The 19,506-nt window shown below is 39.8% G+C and overlaps 1 protein-coding gene across 1 annotated transcript in view; it reads right to left on the bottom strand.

Annotated features, from left to right (window-relative positions):
* The window catches only part of EPM2A (EPM2A glucan phosphatase, laforin), a 41,555-nt gene extending 37,361 nt beyond the window's left edge, over window positions 1-4,194 (bottom strand). The window contains exon 1 of the mRNA XM_061378778.1: window positions 3,830-4,194. Within this exon, the coding sequence (XP_061234762.1) occupies window positions 3,830-4,091 (262 nt within the window). The 5' untranslated portion in view covers window positions 4,092-4,194. The remainder of the gene's footprint in view (window positions 1-3,829) is intronic.
* Window positions 4,195-19,506: the final 15,312 nt, after the last annotated feature.

Below are 19,506 nucleotides of genomic sequence, written 5' to 3'. Positions count from 1 at the left end.
CCGCCACTTCAAAAATGAAATATTTTACTATCACAGATGTTTTCAGCCAATCAAGTGCTCAGCCCTTGAAAGCCATGATCAAATTTTACTTCGGATATTTTCACTAATTGCAGTAGCATTAAAAGTGCTGTTACTCCATAAATGTAAAAGTCTTTTGAACTACCATCATAAGTGTTTGTTGTCCAACAGACGGCTTAAAATGTAACTAATGAACTCAGAGGAGAATGAACTGGAAACGTTGGAAAGCCAAGATACCAAGCCACAGGCTCCATAACCTAGCTGTTTCTAAACTGTGTTGTACTGTTTGTTTTGGGCCCCCAAGAACACAGCAGCAGGTAAGTGCAAACAAAACACCTTCTTTTTTCTCCTCCCCCACCCAAAACTAGTTATGGGTTTTTTGGAAAGCATAAGGCTCTGCTCACCTGTACAAACTACTACAAGGTAGGTTGACCATGTTTTTCATCTTTATACAGCATCTGTTTAGCTTCAAGCAAGCACCAACTTCATCAAACTAGGTTATGCAAAACTGGACCAGTATTTTAGAATATCAGCTCGCATTTTATATATAATTTTACCCCTTCACAAAACATGAGGAGTCAACAGACTGTACTCCAGCATCTGAAAATACAGTTTATGGCATACCCTTAGTAACTCTTCTGCTCTTTTATGGAACATGAATCTTGTATAGTACCTGCAGTTTATTTATACTGGACTAAAGGGGATTAAAGGCACTGACAAGCATTCAAACAAACTCACAAAAACAAATTTAAACATAAGTTTCATCTTGTGTTTATTTCATTTTGACAGTAAGAACAATATACCTTTACTTTCCATGCTGGAAGGGAGAAATAAACCCAGTTCTGAAGAATCTAGATCAAAACCAAAGCAAACAGAAAAATACATGGGATGTAGTTGAAGGGGGAAAAAAAACAAACAAAACAACACACACTAAAAAAAGGGTATATATGTTCATTTATTTTTTTCTAATGGGCAAACCTATTCCCAGATTCTAAAGTTCAACATAACCTGTTTTTCCATAGATATGTAGCAGTTGAAAACCCTCCTGGGTAACAGGCCTTTCAGCTTAACTCACAGCAGATAAGCAAAGTACCAAACCTGAAGAAACATCACTTGGGCCAGAGTCCATACAGAAATTGTGTGATTTGAGACAGAAGAGCCGAATGGCTGTTAAGTGACAGGCTCTGGACAAAGACTGGCACTGTCACCTGGGGCAGCAGAGTAAGTACGTGACCCTTCAGAAGGACAAGAGTTTTCTCTCCCACCCCCTCCTCCTAGAGAGCTAGTTCCCTCCAGACACAAGCAACAAAGCCCTCCCACAGGCCAAGCCTCACGTGAAGGTTCCTACCAAACCACCTGACAGAACCCAAAAGCCACACAACACCGACCCATGACTTTGACTCTTCTAGACCATAGAAACAAATACCTTCACTTCATGTTTCAGTTTCCCCACTGCATTTGAATGGCTGTAAGGACAAACTAAATTCATACGCAAAACACATGATGCAACATGTACTGTAGTAATATAAAAATCATATGCATTAGTAGTGGAATTCTCACACAAGGCATACTAATAAAAAACTTGCGGAGTAATTTTCTTCAACATGGCACATTATTTAACATCCCATATCAGTAAACATATGACATCCATAACTGGACAGGAGTTTCTCTGGTTACAGATGAGTGCCTCCACTCCTAAACTCAGAGCAAATATTGTTCTGCATTTTCCTCTACCCCTCACAACCATGTCTTCAAAACTGCAGATGTTCCATAACTGCTGTATGTCTCCCAAAGCACATCTTAATTCTAAACACATAGGATACTAAAAAGTCAAAGCACAGCATTTGCATATCACCAAAATGTTTTCTTATTTTAGAAAGGGCAACTGCCTTTGCAAACTGTGAGTTTTACAAGAATAAACAGATGACAGACAAAACTCTTATTGATCCACAGTTGAAAAAATAATTGAAAAAAATCATTAAAATAACATAAAAAAGGACTGCAAGATACTGTTTATTGCACAGAAAAACCTTCTTATGCTCCCTTCATATAATACATGAAGAACAACAAATTTCACTGTTTAAGTCAATTTAGTTCTTTCCTGTAAATAAAAAAAAAATTAGAAAACAATAGCTGACATGAATGACTAATTAAAAACCGCCTCTGCATCTGAATGATACACCCATTTGTGTTCCATCACTGTAGCTAAGTAAGCTCAAACTGTAAAGCATTCACCATGGCAGGAACAAAATTCCACAGAGGTTAATCCTAAAGCTGCAGCAATAGGACTACTACCAAAACAGAGTATGTTTATTATTCAGACTACATTCACAAAATGCAGTCCCAGGTATGGACAATACCTTGAGGTATCATTGTTTCCAAACTATACAGTAACCATCACCTTACAATTGCAGATTCCCTACAGACTGGAACACTCTATTATTAATTCTATATTCTCTGTGGTGAGGACCTCTTTTATATACCAGTATCACTGGCATGTTATGTACAACAGCACCTTCAAAAGAGACCCAATTCTGCTTCCTTGGAAAGATGTAAAGATTTCTATTCCATAAATTCACTTTTCCTGCATTTCTGCAAAAGAAAAACATGGTTAAAGCAGGCAGAATACACTATTTATTTTAGCTGCTAAATAAAACAGTTATTAATTCATGGCGTAAACAGTACTTCATGATGTAAACCTCTGTGAATGCACTATTAATGCTATCTTTTATTAGTATAGAGAAGAAAAAACAAATGGAACAGTCAAGGCGACATGCATGGTTTAGTCTGTGTAACAGAATGGCACTTTAAAAGTGTGATATATATTCCTAAAAAAGAGCTGAAGAGGAACTGCTCTACAATTTTTCATTCTGGTATATGGATTATAAAACTATTTTGTAAGTTAAAAAAAACACAAATTATCTAGTCATCAGTCTTCCTTTCACTGAGTTAGATCCATTCCTCAGTGACAAGAGGTGTATTTAGTGCTTTGACTCAGCATTCAATTATATGCATGTTCTCTTTTATTTATCATACTTAAATACACCAGAACAGCACATGGAAACTGACTAAAGCTAGTCAATATTTGACAACACAGAACAGGAGAAAATCTCCGTGGAAGTACTACTGAAACAGCACAAAGGCTGGAACTTCACCCTTTTCTCTTTTTTATCAATTCCAATGGCAAAATTAACCAGCCTGAAAATGCCATCAGCACATTTCAGCTTACTGAAGTAAAGTTACACCTTGATGCACGAAGTAGGCACTTCCAACACCTTTACTTGTGGGGAAAAGAAAGAGAAAAAAGAACCAAAACTTCATCCTGACAACGGGTGCCTATAAGTAACGAAAAGATAATGAAACCGTTTATCAAGACCTTTTAACTAACTTAGAACAGCAGCTGCCTTCTGCATTCACTCTCCCACATCACATCGTTAAAAACGGTTTTATTAGCGACATGTCATGTCACGATAGGCTAGGAGGTTCTACCTGCAGACAGGCTTTAGGCCATCCGCCTCCGCCGACAGCCGGAGGCACAGAGTACGGCCTGCTTGCCCGGGACACCGCTCCCGGCCCCTGGGCGATGCTCTGGGACGCCGGGCACAAGGCGGCGCTGCTGGAGCCTACCGCCCAGCCCCGCAGAGCAGCCCCTTCGGGCCGACCCCCGCCCTGCGACGCGAGGGCTACAACCGCGCGCCCCTGTCTCAGCCCGCCGGCCCAAACCCCTCCCCTGGGCGGGACAAAGGCGGTAGCACCGCCCAGCCACCGGGACCCACAAGCACTTCCTCCCGTCCCGAGTGCCCGTCTTTACCTTCCCAGATGAGGTCTCCGCCTTGGCGCCGCAGGAACTTGTACCAGAAGGGGTCAGAAGCGTCCTGGTCCGGCAGCACCACCTCTGCCAGCCACAGCGCCGGCTCCTGGCCGGCCAGTGGAGCTGTCGGCCGCGCCGGCTTCATGGGCACAGCGCGCTGCGGATCCCAGTGTCCCAGCTCCGGCCGGGAGCCGGCCACCAGGAGCACGCCTCCGCCCTCCGTCATCCGCGCCGGCAGCACCACACCAAAACGAAAGAGCATGGCGGGCAGCGGACCCCGTCTAACCGGAGCCTCTTCCGTTGGGGCGCGCCGCCGCTAGGGGGGCCTGTCGGGCCCGCACTTCCGGGAGGAGCCAGGGCGCCGGTTGGGGGGGCGGAGGGCTGCGGCGGCCGGGCGGGGCCGAGGGTCGCGTTGTGTCCTTCAGGGGTTTTCCTGTGTGCCCGCACGTAGCAGAGGGGACTTCCTTACCAAAACACTTTCGGGAGTTAAAGCGATACCTACCCCGGCTAGGGTCCTAAAGTTGGGACTGGAGTGGAGGATTACCTTTGCGAGTACGCTGGGATTCCAGGTTGCAAGTGGATGCACGTTGTGTATACGGGCGTTTGTATGTGTTACGCTTCGTTAGATGAAGCTACTGCAGTTACTCTAGGGAGCCCAGACTTAATTTAGCACAGCAAATGTCATTAAGTAACCACCATATGTGCAACGTTACAAACAAGGTTTAGCCTCAAGTAACGCTGAGGTATGCAGGATGTTTGTATCTTCTCGACAGGCGGGGAAGACAGTTGTGAGATAGGAAACGTGAAATGCTGGGGAGGTTAGAAAGATTTTTAAAGAACTCTTCAGCTCCCAAGTACTCTGTTTTGCCCTTCTGTCTGTAATCTGGCAGCTGCTACTTGTAGCAATATTAAGGGCTTGCAAAGAATGACTGAGAAAAGAGGATGCAATCCAGCCATTGATAGGTCCATTGCTGTGTGAATACACCCATTTCACGAACGTCTTAAGGACAGAAACAGAGGAGTGGTAACTTCAGGTCAAGTTGTATGAACAGGATGAAGGCCTTTCAATGCGTCGAAAGAAACCCTGCCTCAAATGACAGCTGCTTGTTTCCTGCATTCAGGGGTGATGACACTGAAGTGTATGTACTGCCAAATTTATTTCTAAGAGTGCTTTAGCTCATTTTCAGTGATCCACATTGAACTTGTGTGACCGATACACCACTGCTTGTTCAGACACCACCAAAGCTAAGGGAATTCTGGCTGTGCTCCATGCATTTCTGCTAGTACCAGTCCTCACTGTAGCACTGCTGTCCTTGTGGAACAGAACATTACATTTTTGTCTTCCCTTTTCCATAACCTGACAGTTGAGTTACAGATAACCTGTTTAGAATTGTCTTTCTACCCCTTTACCATACACCTTAGTTTTAGTATTATGGGCAACACAGAATATAACTATGAACTATGGGGTTTTATCCCACAGTTCAAGCTTGCCAGTAGCAATAAAAGCACCCCAGCATATTGTGTCTAGATAAAACCATATGCTTCTGTTCTTTCCAGTCATAGTCCCTGCTAAGAAACTTTAGGATCCAATAATACATCTGATTGACAACTTAGTTCCTGGCTGTTGCTAAGCCTCAATGTAAAATAAACCCAGCAACATATGTACCTTTAGACAAACCTTAACTTCTTTGTGCCTTTTTTTTTACCAAGTCCTCATTTTAGACCTGTAAGCTGTGCAGAATGATATAAAAAATTGTTCTTTAGACTCTCCTGTGCCAAATACTAGCTTTATAAATAATTCAAATTCTATTCCAGGTTCTACCTTAAGCCATTTTGTGCCTGCCAATCTTGGGTGCTGGTTACAGTTAAAGATGACAGAAACTGACAAGCTTGACTTCCTGCTCTTTCCTCAAAACCCCTAGTTCAGATTAGGGTTAGCATCAAGAGATCAAACAAGAAAGACTGAAAAACTGGATTTAATTCTGAATTCTGCAAAACTGGGATAAAAACTAGAACTAGAGATTAGTTTAGGATTCAGAATTCCCATGGCTGGGGGGTAATGGGAATAGAAGAGCAATGTTTATTGATCAAATAGTGGACCATGAGCTGTAGACAGGATAAAATGGATTATCATTACATCTGAGACTGGTGAGCTGTAATTACCATAAGGTCTGGGCTAGTTTCCTCTGCCAAAATGACTCCTTATCCTAGTACTGCCATACCAGTGCTCCGCTCTTCCCCTGCAGTCCTCAACAAAAATCTAAAACCTAAAAGCCTTCCCTAGAATCCAGTCATCTTTTACAGCCACAAAATTAAATACAACCGTTTCCTTTTCTAAGTTTTTTCCTCTGTTAAGTCCTGCTTACAACTTGGCAAGCCTTCCAGGTCCCATCAAAAACATCTAGCACAAAGGGGCCCAAAGTCAAGCTGCTTTTTAACTGTTCCAGAAACTTACTGTTAACTGTTCATTCCTGTGGGAAGAAACAAGCTACCATCTTAGTGGTAGGACTGAACTAATAATAAACATTGTGCCTTTGTATCCTTGACAGCTGTTTAGGGTCTAGCAGTGTACTTAACCTACAGCATCTTTGGAGTGAAAGCCTCAATTCATCACAAATGTAAGTAAATGATGCACTGATGCTTAGTGCCAGATATATTTTAAAGCCTTCAATTTATTGGCCCTGGTACCTTACAGCTATTTGTCAATGCTGACTATGTCTCTGACTATATAGGAGGAACTGTATGAAAAAAAAAGATTATTTTTCCATAGCATTAGCATCTCTGCAACAATCAATTGCTTTGTGGGATTTCTCCCGATTTGTACTGAGAAGTTCAGCCTTATGTAATTTCCAGATAATTAGCCTTTATGTCTGGCGTATTACCCAAATTGTGTACAGGCAGTGGAGATTTCACAGGAGTAATCACTGAGGCTGTGTACCAACTTAACATCTACAGTTACATCTTCACTTTCTGCTTTATTGCTGTAGATAACAGGGTTCTAAAGAAAACTTTGAATGTACAAAAATTGGAGCTGTGATTATATTTATGTACACATAAAACATGCTTAAAGGCATTTTCTATTACTGTGCACTAAACTTCTGTAGAATCACAAATCTAACTTTCTGCATAGGGCCCTACTGAAATGCTAATGGTGAGATCTGCATTCATACAAATCTCATTGCTGTGGATGATTGACCAGTCAGGAAAGATATGGTTATGGCTTTCATATGCTACAGAAGCCCCTGTAATACTGTCTCTTCCTGCCATAAAATTGCTATGGTATTTTTGTAAACTCAAGAGTTTTGAATTATTTGTTACATTCAGGAAACTTGGACAAAATATTGCTGGCTGAAATTATAACAAAAATCCTAATTAAGAAGTTAAACAGTATGCAGGAGTCCACAATTCAGCTTTCCTAGTGGAAGGTCATATTTTTCTTCGTAATTTGTTATTTGGAAAGTGCCTACTAGGTATAGCAATAGCAAACAGAACAGCATGAATACAACTGAAATGACCAGTGAACTTAATACTTCCATGGTGGGGTAGCCTATGTCTGTGGAGTACATGTTCTTTACTGATGACAAACCTTCTTAACACCATGGGCCAGTTTGCTGCTTGGCACAGCTTTATCTGTTGTTGCTGTACAATGATTTCAAATGATAGTATTTCCAAGTAGGGAAATGTGTAGTGAAGACAGAGTTTGAAAAACAAAACCAAAACAGATACTGAAAGGGTCTGGTTGGAGAAGGGAGGGAGGGAAGGTAGGGGAGTGCCCCTGATGGCCAGTTGTGGGTGATGTTTGGATTAGCTCTGCTCCTTCCTAGACTAGCCTTTCTTCCCTTTTTAGGTCATTGTCTTTCTTGTAGAGATACAGAGAAAGTGTTACTGCAATTTCCAAATTTTTGTGCTAATTATAGAAGAGAGGCGGCATATTGTACAGACTTGCTCTTAAAAAGGAAAAACATTTGTATCGTGGTAAGCTGATTTAGGTGTACTAGTGATTTGGGCAAAATGTTCATTGCTGAAAAATTTACACAGCCTGTGTTTCTTCAGAGACTGAGCTAAATAAAAAAACAGCTAGTCTAATGCAAATTATTTAAGACCACTGTTTTCAGTGAAAGTTATTATGATGATTAATAAATCTAATCAGTGATGTGTGGATCCAAACCTAATTCAAGTCTAACTCTCCTTGTGATAATTCAGACAGGAGTATGAACTAATACTTTCACTGTTTGTCCTAATTGGACAGTACATCAGCTAAAGAAGGCTGAGATTTTATCTTTATAGCCTGAAGACTAAGCAATTTAACAACCTGTTACCAGATAAGCACTGCTGTTCTTACTTTTTGGATTTCGGTGCTGTGTCAGAGCAGTGATAACTGCATGAACTGTTTTAGCTGCTTAGTGCCTGTAGCAGCCTTTTACGCAGACAAAGCTACAGAAGTTCTGACAAGACTGACCATTTTAGGAATTGTGTTGGAAAATTATATTGTAACAATAGGTGGGACACTACAGGAGATTATTTTCACTTTTGCACAGGGTTCTGTATAGCCTGTTGCCTTAAAAATAAAATAAGTTTGTTATTTTTAGAAGTAACTAGGCAGCATAAGTATGCAATAACATTACAGTAAACATTATGAGAACACATACAGGAATAACTGTTCTGGTAGGTTTCTTTTTCTCAAAACCTAATAAAAATATAAAGCTATTTCTCATCCTCCCCAACCTGAAATGTTTTGGGAGCCAGTGAAAGTCCCAACATACTGAAGCAGAGGGCCCTTTCAATGCCCAGGTGTCAACAAACACCACAGACAAGCCTAGCACAGCTCCTTCCCTGCTTCAGTGACCTACAGTTCTTAAACGGATGCTCCAGGCCAGCCTCACGTATCTGTGGAGTGCCTTCATGAGGGTAGTATGTCCCCAAGCAAACTAGAGTTCTGGCAATGTGGCTTTTCTGCCTGGCTCACAGTGACAGAAGAGGGACCAAGGATTTACTCAAGAGGGCTTGCATAAACTCCTATAGGAGAAGAAGGATTCAGTGACTGCAGAGTGCCTTGTACTGTGCTGCTTGTGTGAAAAACAGTAACAGTAAATTGTTACAATTGCAACTCATTATAAGGTACATAGTTTGAAAACAGCTTTTTACCACCAATGACATATTAAGTTCCCCATTAAAATACCTGCTGGGGAGTGGAGGGGGGGGGGGGTGGAAAGTGTTTCAGCCCTTTGGAAACAAGACCTTGTGTAAAACCAAACACTTGGCTGCATGGAATACCAAAAACTTACTCCATTAGTTTGTAGGGTGCAGTCTGAGCCAAAATTGATGTGCAACATGACAGATGAAGTTTTAAGTAGAAGAATGTGCCTTTTTTGTGGAGACTTACATAATGCTTCCACTTTCAAAACAAGATGCATTCAGACCCAAGTAACTGTGCCTCCAGTCTAGTGCACCATCTAATCAAGCACAGTTTCAGTGTTCTTTGGACCCCCACCAAATTCTTGGTTGATACGAAGTTCTAGTATGCTATAATCCCATCACCACTTTAAGAAAAATATATTCTTTAGTTTTCATTACATAGACTTTTTCTTGAACGTGTTTTATGTATGACCAACAATATTTCAGTAATAGTTTATTTCCTTGTATGAATATTTTGCTGTATCACTGTATCAATCCAGTGCATTGCTGCTGCCCCCTCATCTTCTTGGTTTCATATCTTTACCATTTTTCAACTGTACCTGTCTTGTTTCTCTTTTAAGAAATTTAGCAAGCTTCACTGAATTCACTTACCTGACACATATAATCCTTGCTGAGGAACAAACACTTATTTTCATCCAGCCACAAAGAAACCCCTGAAAACAGGGATTGCAGCCTAGAGAGTGTGTAAACAGCCCTGCAGCTTAGCAACCTTCCACAGGTCATGGCAACAGCTTGCAGCCAAGAGCCAGAAGATGTGTATGACATACTTCAGAGACTAGATCATAGACAGGGGACTCCGACTACTTAATTTGGTGTGTGTATGTTGCTGAGATCCATAGTGACCTGTTTCCACTGGAGCTCGAGTTCTTGCACAGAGATGCCTTCCCATTAGCACAGCCCATCCCTCAAGGCAATGCCAACATGGAAGCCACAGCTGGCCCCAAAGCCACCAGCTGACCACTTTGCAGTTCTTTCTTCACCTGTTTTGAAGGAATAACAGAGTTTGGAGATCAGCCTGAAAATAGATTGGTCATGTTAACAAACAATATTACAATAGCCTTTGAAGTACAATGGCACACACAGTAGAGTTGAGTTATGCTTGTATTACACATGCATACTGCATTGTCTTTAACAGCTGTGAGCAATTCCATTTTCAAATTACATGATCTTTCTCAATACTTTTTGCTCCTTACTGCAAGAAACTACACAAGCTGTTTGAAACTTCCTGTGTTTTTTTCCCCAAAGTGCTTTCAAGTTTACTGAAAGTTAGCACCTAGATCTAAACCGTCCTACTTATATTCCTTCTTGGTTTACTTGTAGACATTAAGTCATCTGTGTGCTTACACAGACACTGTTTTCTCAAGCTAAGATCATTATGGAACGTTTACTGCTATATAAAATGTTGCCAACAGCCTTTCCTATTCTGAGATAAACCTAAATAGAAAAGTTCATAGATTCATATATAAATAACAGTCACTAATATGGCCAAAATTTTAATAGTTCCTGAGTGTGACACTCATGACCTCAAATTCCAGGCAACTGTAATTATTTTTATAAATTATCAAAATTGGTATTTACTTGACAACAAATTCATGGTCTGGGCATCTTGCAGAATAAATCCTGATCTGATCTCTCACTTCTCAGGTTCCTACCCATAAAACAGTAAAATGGGAGTGTTTAAAGATATATTTATATATCAATTGTTGGAACTAGTTTGCATGGAACTTGTTCAATGCAAATTTCAAGCCCTCTTTGACTTCCTGCCAGCCAGCCAACTATTCTTTGCAGCATGTAGCAGCTCTTTAATAAACACATGTAGTAGAATAGCGTGTTCCAAATGCTCAAGAACTTAATCTTGTTTAATAAAGTTCTTTACACAGCTAAATTTATGAGTATTTTTAATTTATCACTGATTACAGCTATCCCAGTGGTTAAAATATTTTTAAGGTGCAAAAGGGAAAGGGAATAGAGCTATTAGACTGGCATGATGGCCAGCCTGAATTGACAGGGGCAGCACAGTGAAGCACTTGATAAGCAGCAGTTACTAGATTTCCTTTGTAAGCATCCACATTTCTAATGACTTAAACTGAAAGCAACAATTAAGTTCTGTATTTTCAGTTCTACTGTAGGTATGAATATGCAGATAAAGTAACTTCTTTTTACCTCTGTGATCACTGATACTGTAAATATTCACTATCCTGACTGCATTAAGTGGCACGCAAAATAAACTGTCCTTCAGCATTTCAAAAAGCTGCCAGAGTGATAATCAATTGCTTCCACAATGGGAGCTTTTGAGAGTGATTGGCCCAGACCTAGTGAATACTATTGCACAGTTCCTCCTCACCAGGAACAGTGCATTAAGTGAGCTACTGACCATGCCTTTCAAGTATAACAGACCAGTTAATTTACCTTTGTTTCCTGAATTACCTCTTTTTCAACTACACACCCATTTCTTCCAAGCTACATAAACTCTATCAATATGTAATAACAAACAAGCTAAAATAATTCACAGGGCTTCCTTCAACTGTATTTCAAAGTGATTATGCACACGAGACACATTCACTATTTGCATGTTGATCTATATGCGTGTTCCCTTAGCAACTACAGATACTAGTTTGTCTGTTCTACCACTCTACTGTGGGACAGAAGTAAACAGTCTGGCAAAGTTATCAACCTTGATACCTCTAAAAAACCCCAAGCCTGCTGCCACGTGTGACCTGTAAAATCATCCATGGTACAGCACACTCAAGCCAAGCCTTGCAGGCAAGATAGCAATTGCTGACCTATGTATGGTCATACACAATCACCATCTGAAAGAGAACAGCTTCAGTGTTATTTTATTCCATAAAGATCATATGCCAAACAAGCATAAGACTTAACATCCTTTTAGACTTCATACTGCAAAAGCTGCACCCACCATTGTTTGCCTGCCAAAGTAACTGCGCCAAGGTGGCACATTCTGTTGGAACAACTAAATTAGATTTATTTTCCAATGCTTTTTCTTTAAATAATTTTAAGAAGACAGCACAAACCAGTATTTCTATCATTCTGGTCTCCCTCTTTGTAGGGAAAGTTAAACCAATCTCTCTTATCAAATGAGGTTCTCCAACATTTAAACACCAAACCTTAGAAGGTAGGCGTTTCTTTCATCTTTAAAAAGCGTAAAATTGAAACCACCGACTGTCAGTGCCTTCAATTACCAAAAAAAGGATTCAAAGTGACTCTACCTCTAATAAAACCATTCAAATTTGGAAGCCTAAAGCTAAAACTTTAATTATTAGAGATAACAGATAAACCAACAGATAAACCCTCTATTGATTTTATCAGCGTATACAGTATTAAGTCCCTCTGGAAATACACCTTCCATTTTCTAGCCTTTTAAGCTACCCATTTGGGTATTGGTGCAATTTTTTTAACTTAAGGCTTTATGAAAATAAAACTAATTGCCCTTTATAAAGCTATTAAATAATGTTCTTTTACATAGGCAATTTAGGCTAATACGACTGCAAAGTAGGACTCTCACTGTGGACAGCCAATGGGATATTATTTTAGAATGCTGCAAGGAAAAGAATAGAAATTAAGAAAAAAGGAATATTGCAAAGAAACTGTTCACTGTCCAGACTATGTATACTTCAAGAGAGGCTAATCACTCCTCTGCTTCTCTCAGCCATGTGCTTTGCAAAGCTCTCTGAATTCCACTGAAGTTCACATACAATCGGTTTGAATTTTAAAGGTCTAATTAAACTTCAGCTGCTGATCTGGATATTGTACCTTCTCTTTTTTTTTTTTTTTTTAACATTGCAATTCTTCTCTGCTTTTCACAAATGCTTGCAAACACAATTTTTTCTGTAGGAACATGTAATCAACCAGAGATCTATAAAAAAGGGAAAGCTGCTGAACTGTTACTTGGCAGCTGACTAGAGTGATGGATGAATTGCACATTATCACCTAGGACTGATTTCAGACTTGGAGAAGTAGTACTCTGTTCAAGAACTGAGACATACTTTTACAAGACTGAGACATTTTAAGCAGCAACCAGCATGACCTGGATTAGAACAATCTGAAAATCACATGAAAGTCAACTGAATCTAGTCATTTCCCCTCAAATACCTCTTCTGTGTAAATTTAGTAAGAGTGTTACCACATGCCACAACATGAGTATGTACAACACTTACTTCCCTGTAGCTAGCAAACTTCAGACAGTCCCCTGAGACCAAAAATACTTAAAAAAAAAAATCTGTAAAAGTTGTGTTTATGTAACAAATCCAGCTGTCAGTTTTCACTGCAGTGCTCCTAAGTCATATAATCAAGTTGCTGGTAGTCTTTCCTAAGCAAACAAGTTCTGGTAAGGTTTCTGTCTATACCGCTAGAGAATGAGTGGGTTTGTATTGCCTTTATTACACTGTATTTATTAATACTTGTTTTGCTGTTGCACACCTCTGTTCAAACACTACTATCTGCATAAATTCAAGGAAGTAGAAAGGTTAGATATATCGATCCAACTATGCAAGGAATTAACGTTACATGAATTTCATAGAATTGCTGTAGTCAGAGCTTTAGCATCTCACTTCATTTCAACAGGATTACATCTATATGGTCCATAGGGAGCCATAAATACATAGGGTTTTTTTTTCCTCATCCAAGTTGCATTATGGATGAGTCTGTCAGAACATTCACTTGAAGACTAATAGTAACTTTAAAGGTTGCTAATATCGGTATCAAAGTGGTTTGGGGGAAACAAAAAAAAACAAACAAACAAAAAAAAAATCCAACCAAAACCAAAAAACCCAAAACCAACAAACCAACATTAGTTCTATTATTAATCCCACTTACAGTGATGTAAAAAACCCCCAAGACTAGCATTTAATGCCACAGAGGGAAACATAAGTGGCCGTGAATCTGCTGAGAGAGTGTATTTGGCAATGATGGGATCACTGACAGTACAGGCCAGATTTTGGCTTCTGGGGTATCATGTGGCAATTCCCCAGTCAAATTACCTGTTGAGTAGCATGTCATTAGCCAAGTTGTGGTGACTAACGAGACAAATTCTCTCAGTCTGCTCCAGCTGCAAGGTATAACACATCTGCTAACACTACCATGGTCTCAGCTGATTAATGGGCAACTCATTACAATGCAGTAGCTTGCAATTATAAACCATGTAGTCAGATGTGTCTAGAAGTTAACTCCCTTACCAAGCATGAGTCTCCAGATAATGATGTGCAGTTCATGGAATCATAGAATAGTTAGGGCTGGAAAGGACCTTAAGATCATCAAGTTCCAACCCCCCCTGCCATGGGCATGGACACCTCACTCTAAACCATATCACCCAAGGCCTCGTCCAACCTAGCCTTGAACACTGCCAGGGATGGAGCACTCACAACGTCCTCGGCAACCTATTCCAGTGCCTCACCACCCTAACAGGAAAGAATTTCCTCCTTATATCCAACCTAACATTCAGTTGCTAACATTCTCCCTGCTTTCTTCAGTCTCTCCTCAGTTTAGTTTCAACTTGAGCACAATTCTAAACTTTTACCTCCATGGATGCAAGTTGTCGCTCTAACCTGATATACTGCATCAAACTTTGAGGAAAAGCATTCTCGTATGATCTTCATGCAACTGTCAGGTACTTGGCTCAAGATCCAAAGTAGCACAGCATGCTTCAGTTGACCACTTGTAAACTCTTCCTTGACCTCTGTCAGGTCACCACAACTGCCAGGGAATATTCAACCACATTGTGTGCTGTTCTCAGGAACAAATAGTGTCTAAAGTTTTTCATCTAACTTCTGTCTTAGAAAGAGTAGCTCAAACAGAATGCTCCAAACACAAGCCGTAACCTCTCTCACTTTAGTAGTGCTTCTCAAGCCCACTGTTGCTGAGAATGTACCTGTGGTTAGAGCAAAATTAAAGACCACTTAAAATTTATCTTCACTAATTGTGAAAGCATAAATTATTCACAATCTCTGCCAAATTTGAAGATTTCTCACTGTTATTTCACCTAGGGATGTTCTGTCCATCCTCGTTTAACACATCTGTATATGGTAACTATTTCAGACAGGTTTCTCTGTGTTACTCTGGGACAGCAGTGGAATAATTTAACATCATTAATTCTATGATGAGAGAAAGGTGAAATCAAGAACTCAGAAGCAGCTCTCAGTGATTATGATGTGAGAAACAGCAACTTACTATTGAATGTTCATTTTCTGCATCATTTGGAGATTGGATCTTCTACATATGAAATGTCCTGACCATTCATCTGTTCCTTTGAACATCTGTATCTTGCTTGCTTGCTTTCTAGGGTTCATAAACTCTACCAAAATGTTTGTGTTTCATTCCAAAGCATAAGAAAAATATAGATGAAAACCTGTGGGGTTTTTTCCCTGCAAAACAGAATTACGGCTTTCCAGTTGAATGATGTTGCTCAATGGCATTAAACCACACAACCCACTTTACTCTGTCATTAACACTGCAACCCTGATGACAAATCCAATTAAGGCTTCAACACATACTCTGGATCAAAACCCCAAGTCAAAACTGTTCAACCACTTAAGTAAGAGGAATCAAGAAATTTAGCTATTAGAAGCAAATTTTTTTTGCTATTATTGCTAATTCATAATGTGAGTGCATATGCATTCAATAATTTTAATCCAAGTAGTTTTTAGTCTGAGCTAGGACCTTCATAATATGGTCAGGTTCTACTCTCTCACATAGCAGGGGTGGTGCCCACCTACTGTGCAGAGTCACAGGACCTCCTCATCTCATAGATGGCGCAAATCAACACAGTAAGCCTTGTATCCCAGCCTCCCAAGCCCTTCGGTGTTCCTTCCAGCTTCCAAGCCCCACTGGAAATGGCATAAACATGCATATGGACACTACATCTCAAAGAGTCTTCCAGTGACTACAGGATAGTCCTTTTTTCCACGCACATGATTTTTCCTTTTGAGTGCAGATGACCACACCTGAGAAACAAGTCACCACAGCCTCATCAGTTTGCAGGGGAGCCTCTGCTCCAGTGCCTGGAGTACCTCATCCTCCTCCTTTTTCACTGACCTTGGTGTCTGCAGAGCTGTTGCTCTCATTTTTGGCACTCTTCTCTCACAGCTGCTGCACATTGTTATTCACGCTTCCTTAAATATGTTTTCAGAGGCATCGCCAGCTTCATTGATGGGCTTAGCTTCAGCCAGTAGTGGGTCCATTGCAGAGTCATCTAGAACCAATTCCTCAGCATGGGGCAGCCTCTAGTCTCTTCTCACAGAGGCTCCCACTCCTAACCTCCACCTCTCTTTGGAGAGCTTCCCATTCTCAGACCACAACCAATAACCAATGATCACAGGAACTGTATCATACCTAAGCACTGAAGAGAAACTTTTCAACTTAACCAAAGTAAACCAAGCTACTAGACTGCATTTAATGATTTTGGAGGAGAACAGGCATACATAACTCTTTGAACATGAGCTCAGCTGCCATGACTCACTCTCCAGAGGAGTTGAGCTCAGGGAGAAGTACCCACAGAAGAACTCATGGATTAAATTGAGAAGTGGGATTTGAGGAAGTTCTACAGATAAGGCAGGGGGTTTTTTGCCTCAGTCAGAATGAGAACCATTTTTTTATTTTTTTTTTGCTTACAATCTGCCTCTTTATCACTTTGAAAAAAGAGACTTCCTTCAGGTATCCTAATCTAATGATCAGAAACAGATTTAATGATCCAGAGATCTGCCCCACCTTGGATAGAAAAGATAATGGTTTCAATCCTGGTTAACATTAGCTTGTGATACCCATCTGGCACACATTCCAAATTACCTGAAATGTGAACACTCAAGTATCCTACTTGAGAAGTTAGTGTTATGGCACCATTAATTTCAGAACATCCTATTCATCTGCATATAAACAAAAAGTATGTGCACAGTAAGATACCACACAAAATTAGTCTTCCTTAGAAGTCACATTGCTTATGCAACAAGGCATCCACTCATCCCTCACTCTTGAGATATGCAATGATGTGAAACTCCAGATGCTCATGAACAACTGCCACCATTCATAACAGTAATATTTTACCTTAACCAAGGTTGAAACCTTATAAGCAGCACGTTATTTCCTGTCCGCTGCAAAGGCCTCTGGAATTACATGTGGAACACAACTATATAATTACAATACTAAAGAGTACACAATATTCAGAAGATTACACAACACATAACAATCAAACATTAACACTTCTGACCAAAGTCCATCACACATTCCTGCCAGGTCATCGACTGTTCATTTGCTAACCAGTCACATAAGCAGATTAGTTTTGTTCTGCAGCCAACCTCTTTGCTGGGATGCTCACATGAAAATACTAATGCAACCCAGCTTTTGTCCTGCTAGCAGAATTCTCTCTGTTTAAATCACAATAAGCTTGAAGATAGCTTTTTTGTTACATGCTTGAAAACATATCTTGGGGGGTGAAGTAAATCTTAGATTGTAAAATATGCCTTTATTTCTTATGTTCTGTTTTTTATATTGTAAAATTCTCAGTTGGATACTACATGATGACATTGTCAAGGAAATAATTTCGTATGGTCATTGCAACTTTTCCGATTTTTCAACAGTTGATTCATAGTATGATTCTAAATAAATACCAGCACAGTTTAGGATGAAACTAAGCACCAGAACATTTAATATCCTTAGGGCAGAAATCACATTTTCTGATTGTACAAATCTAGCCTTACGTGAATTCATACTCACAAAACTCCAGCTTCTGCTCCCCCCAATATTTTGCTGTAAAAGTCATGCATACTCATTCTGTATGCATTTTTCTACTCCTGAGCCTATGTTTGCCTACCTTCTACTGCATGTGTTGCAGAATCTGTGTTGTCAAAATGGCAGAAGCACGGAGTTTTGCTGTCACATTTCACAGTGCATCTAATGATGTTTAATAACATTTTTTTGACTGCCAGGCCATTAGCAAGCTGTACTGAATGCTAGCAGTCTTCTTATTTTGCTCCTTGCATTCCCTAACACATTTTTTGCTCCCTTTTTCAGGCAAATACCAATGGAAACCACACACATGAATCCTCCATATCCGAAGGACCTTATTTTGATATTATTCTTAGCAATATTGCCTCTGACACCACCAGCATGTAGAAGGTACACCAAAAACATCTCACATTCAGTGAAGAGGACTGCATTCTACTCAGTACTTGATTCAGGCATGCAGACAGCACTTGGAAACAGCTGACAACTAAAGCACATCAGAGATCAAGTAGCAGCATGGTAACTCATGCTATCATGAAAAGACTGATAAATCAGTAAAACACAGTTGCAGCGTGCATAAGTCAAAATTCCAGCCCTCAGAAGCATCTCTACGCTAGGACTGGATGTCTTCATTATTTTAAGCCTACTTCTCCATTCACTTTTGCCCTCCAGTTTGGATTATTGCTGCAATATTCACCACATGCAGCACAGTCATACTTTGAAAACTTCATTCTTCAAAATATCTCTGCCTTACATGCCATAACTCTTTATAAACACTATCCAAATGCCATTTTTCCCCTCAGTGCTGTAAATAAGCACTAGATTCTGTTCATCTGAAGATGACCAAAGCCACCTGAAGAGATACTGACTGAAAGAATTTAAACCACCTTTCTGATACTACAGCAAGTACTGAATTCTCCATTGAACTTAAATCTTTATTTTAGGAAAGTACAGTCAGCAGGTAGGAGCCTATGAAGCTAGCTCTAGCAGCAGTTTTCTCACAAAACAAAGCTAAAGCATACATGCAGATCCTCTAGAACACTTTAAACATCAAGAAAGCTAAACTGAAACAAAAAATATTTCCTTGCACAGCAGAATATCTAATCCACTTATGGAGAGAGAAAAATAAAATGCTAACATGGCCTAATAAGTAAAATAGTCACAAGTTTCTAACAACTGAAATAAAAACATGAGTCACACCACAACACTGAGTTTAGATTAATTTATTATCAAATTTATGTATTATAGGTCCATTTTTATTTTTAAAGACTATTAGCATACTCATACTAGCAACTGGCAGGGCAAAAGGCCAATTTCTGGGCAGTCTTCTATTTTAGTTGTATTTTGGTTTTGCCATTCCACAGTCAGTCTGAACTACAACTATTATCTTTTGTACCATTTTAAGCAACAACTTTCTATAGAAAACTCCACTCGTGAGACAATGCACTAAAAATGTTCTTTGCATAACAGTTCTCTATCATATTGATCTGATATTCTGATTATTCAGAAAAAAAAAACAAAACAATTAAAACAAGCCTACAAGGCACAATATGAATCTTCAATGTTACAGTTAAATCTTTAAATGTGGAAGGGAACCTATGGTGCATAATGCACCAAAGCAGTAGAAGTGGGCGTACAGTATAAAAAAAAATGACCGATCTTCATACTGAAGTGAACATATATTTATCACTTCCAAACTGTACAATGTTTAAAGTATTTGAAAATAGATTCCTTTATTTAACTTAATTTTT

This window comes from Neopsephotus bourkii, unplaced genomic scaffold (assembly GCF_033783945.1).
Source record: "Neopsephotus bourkii isolate Nb327-2 ecotype Australia unplaced genomic scaffold, CSIRO-AGI_Nbou_v1 NB_1767, whole genome shotgun sequence".
Classification (NCBI taxonomy): domain Eukaryota; kingdom Metazoa; phylum Chordata; class Aves; order Psittaciformes; family Psittacidae; genus Neopsephotus; species Neopsephotus bourkii.
The sequence above is the reverse complement of the archived record's forward strand: the minus strand, read 5'-3'. Positions and strand labels throughout refer to the sequence as shown.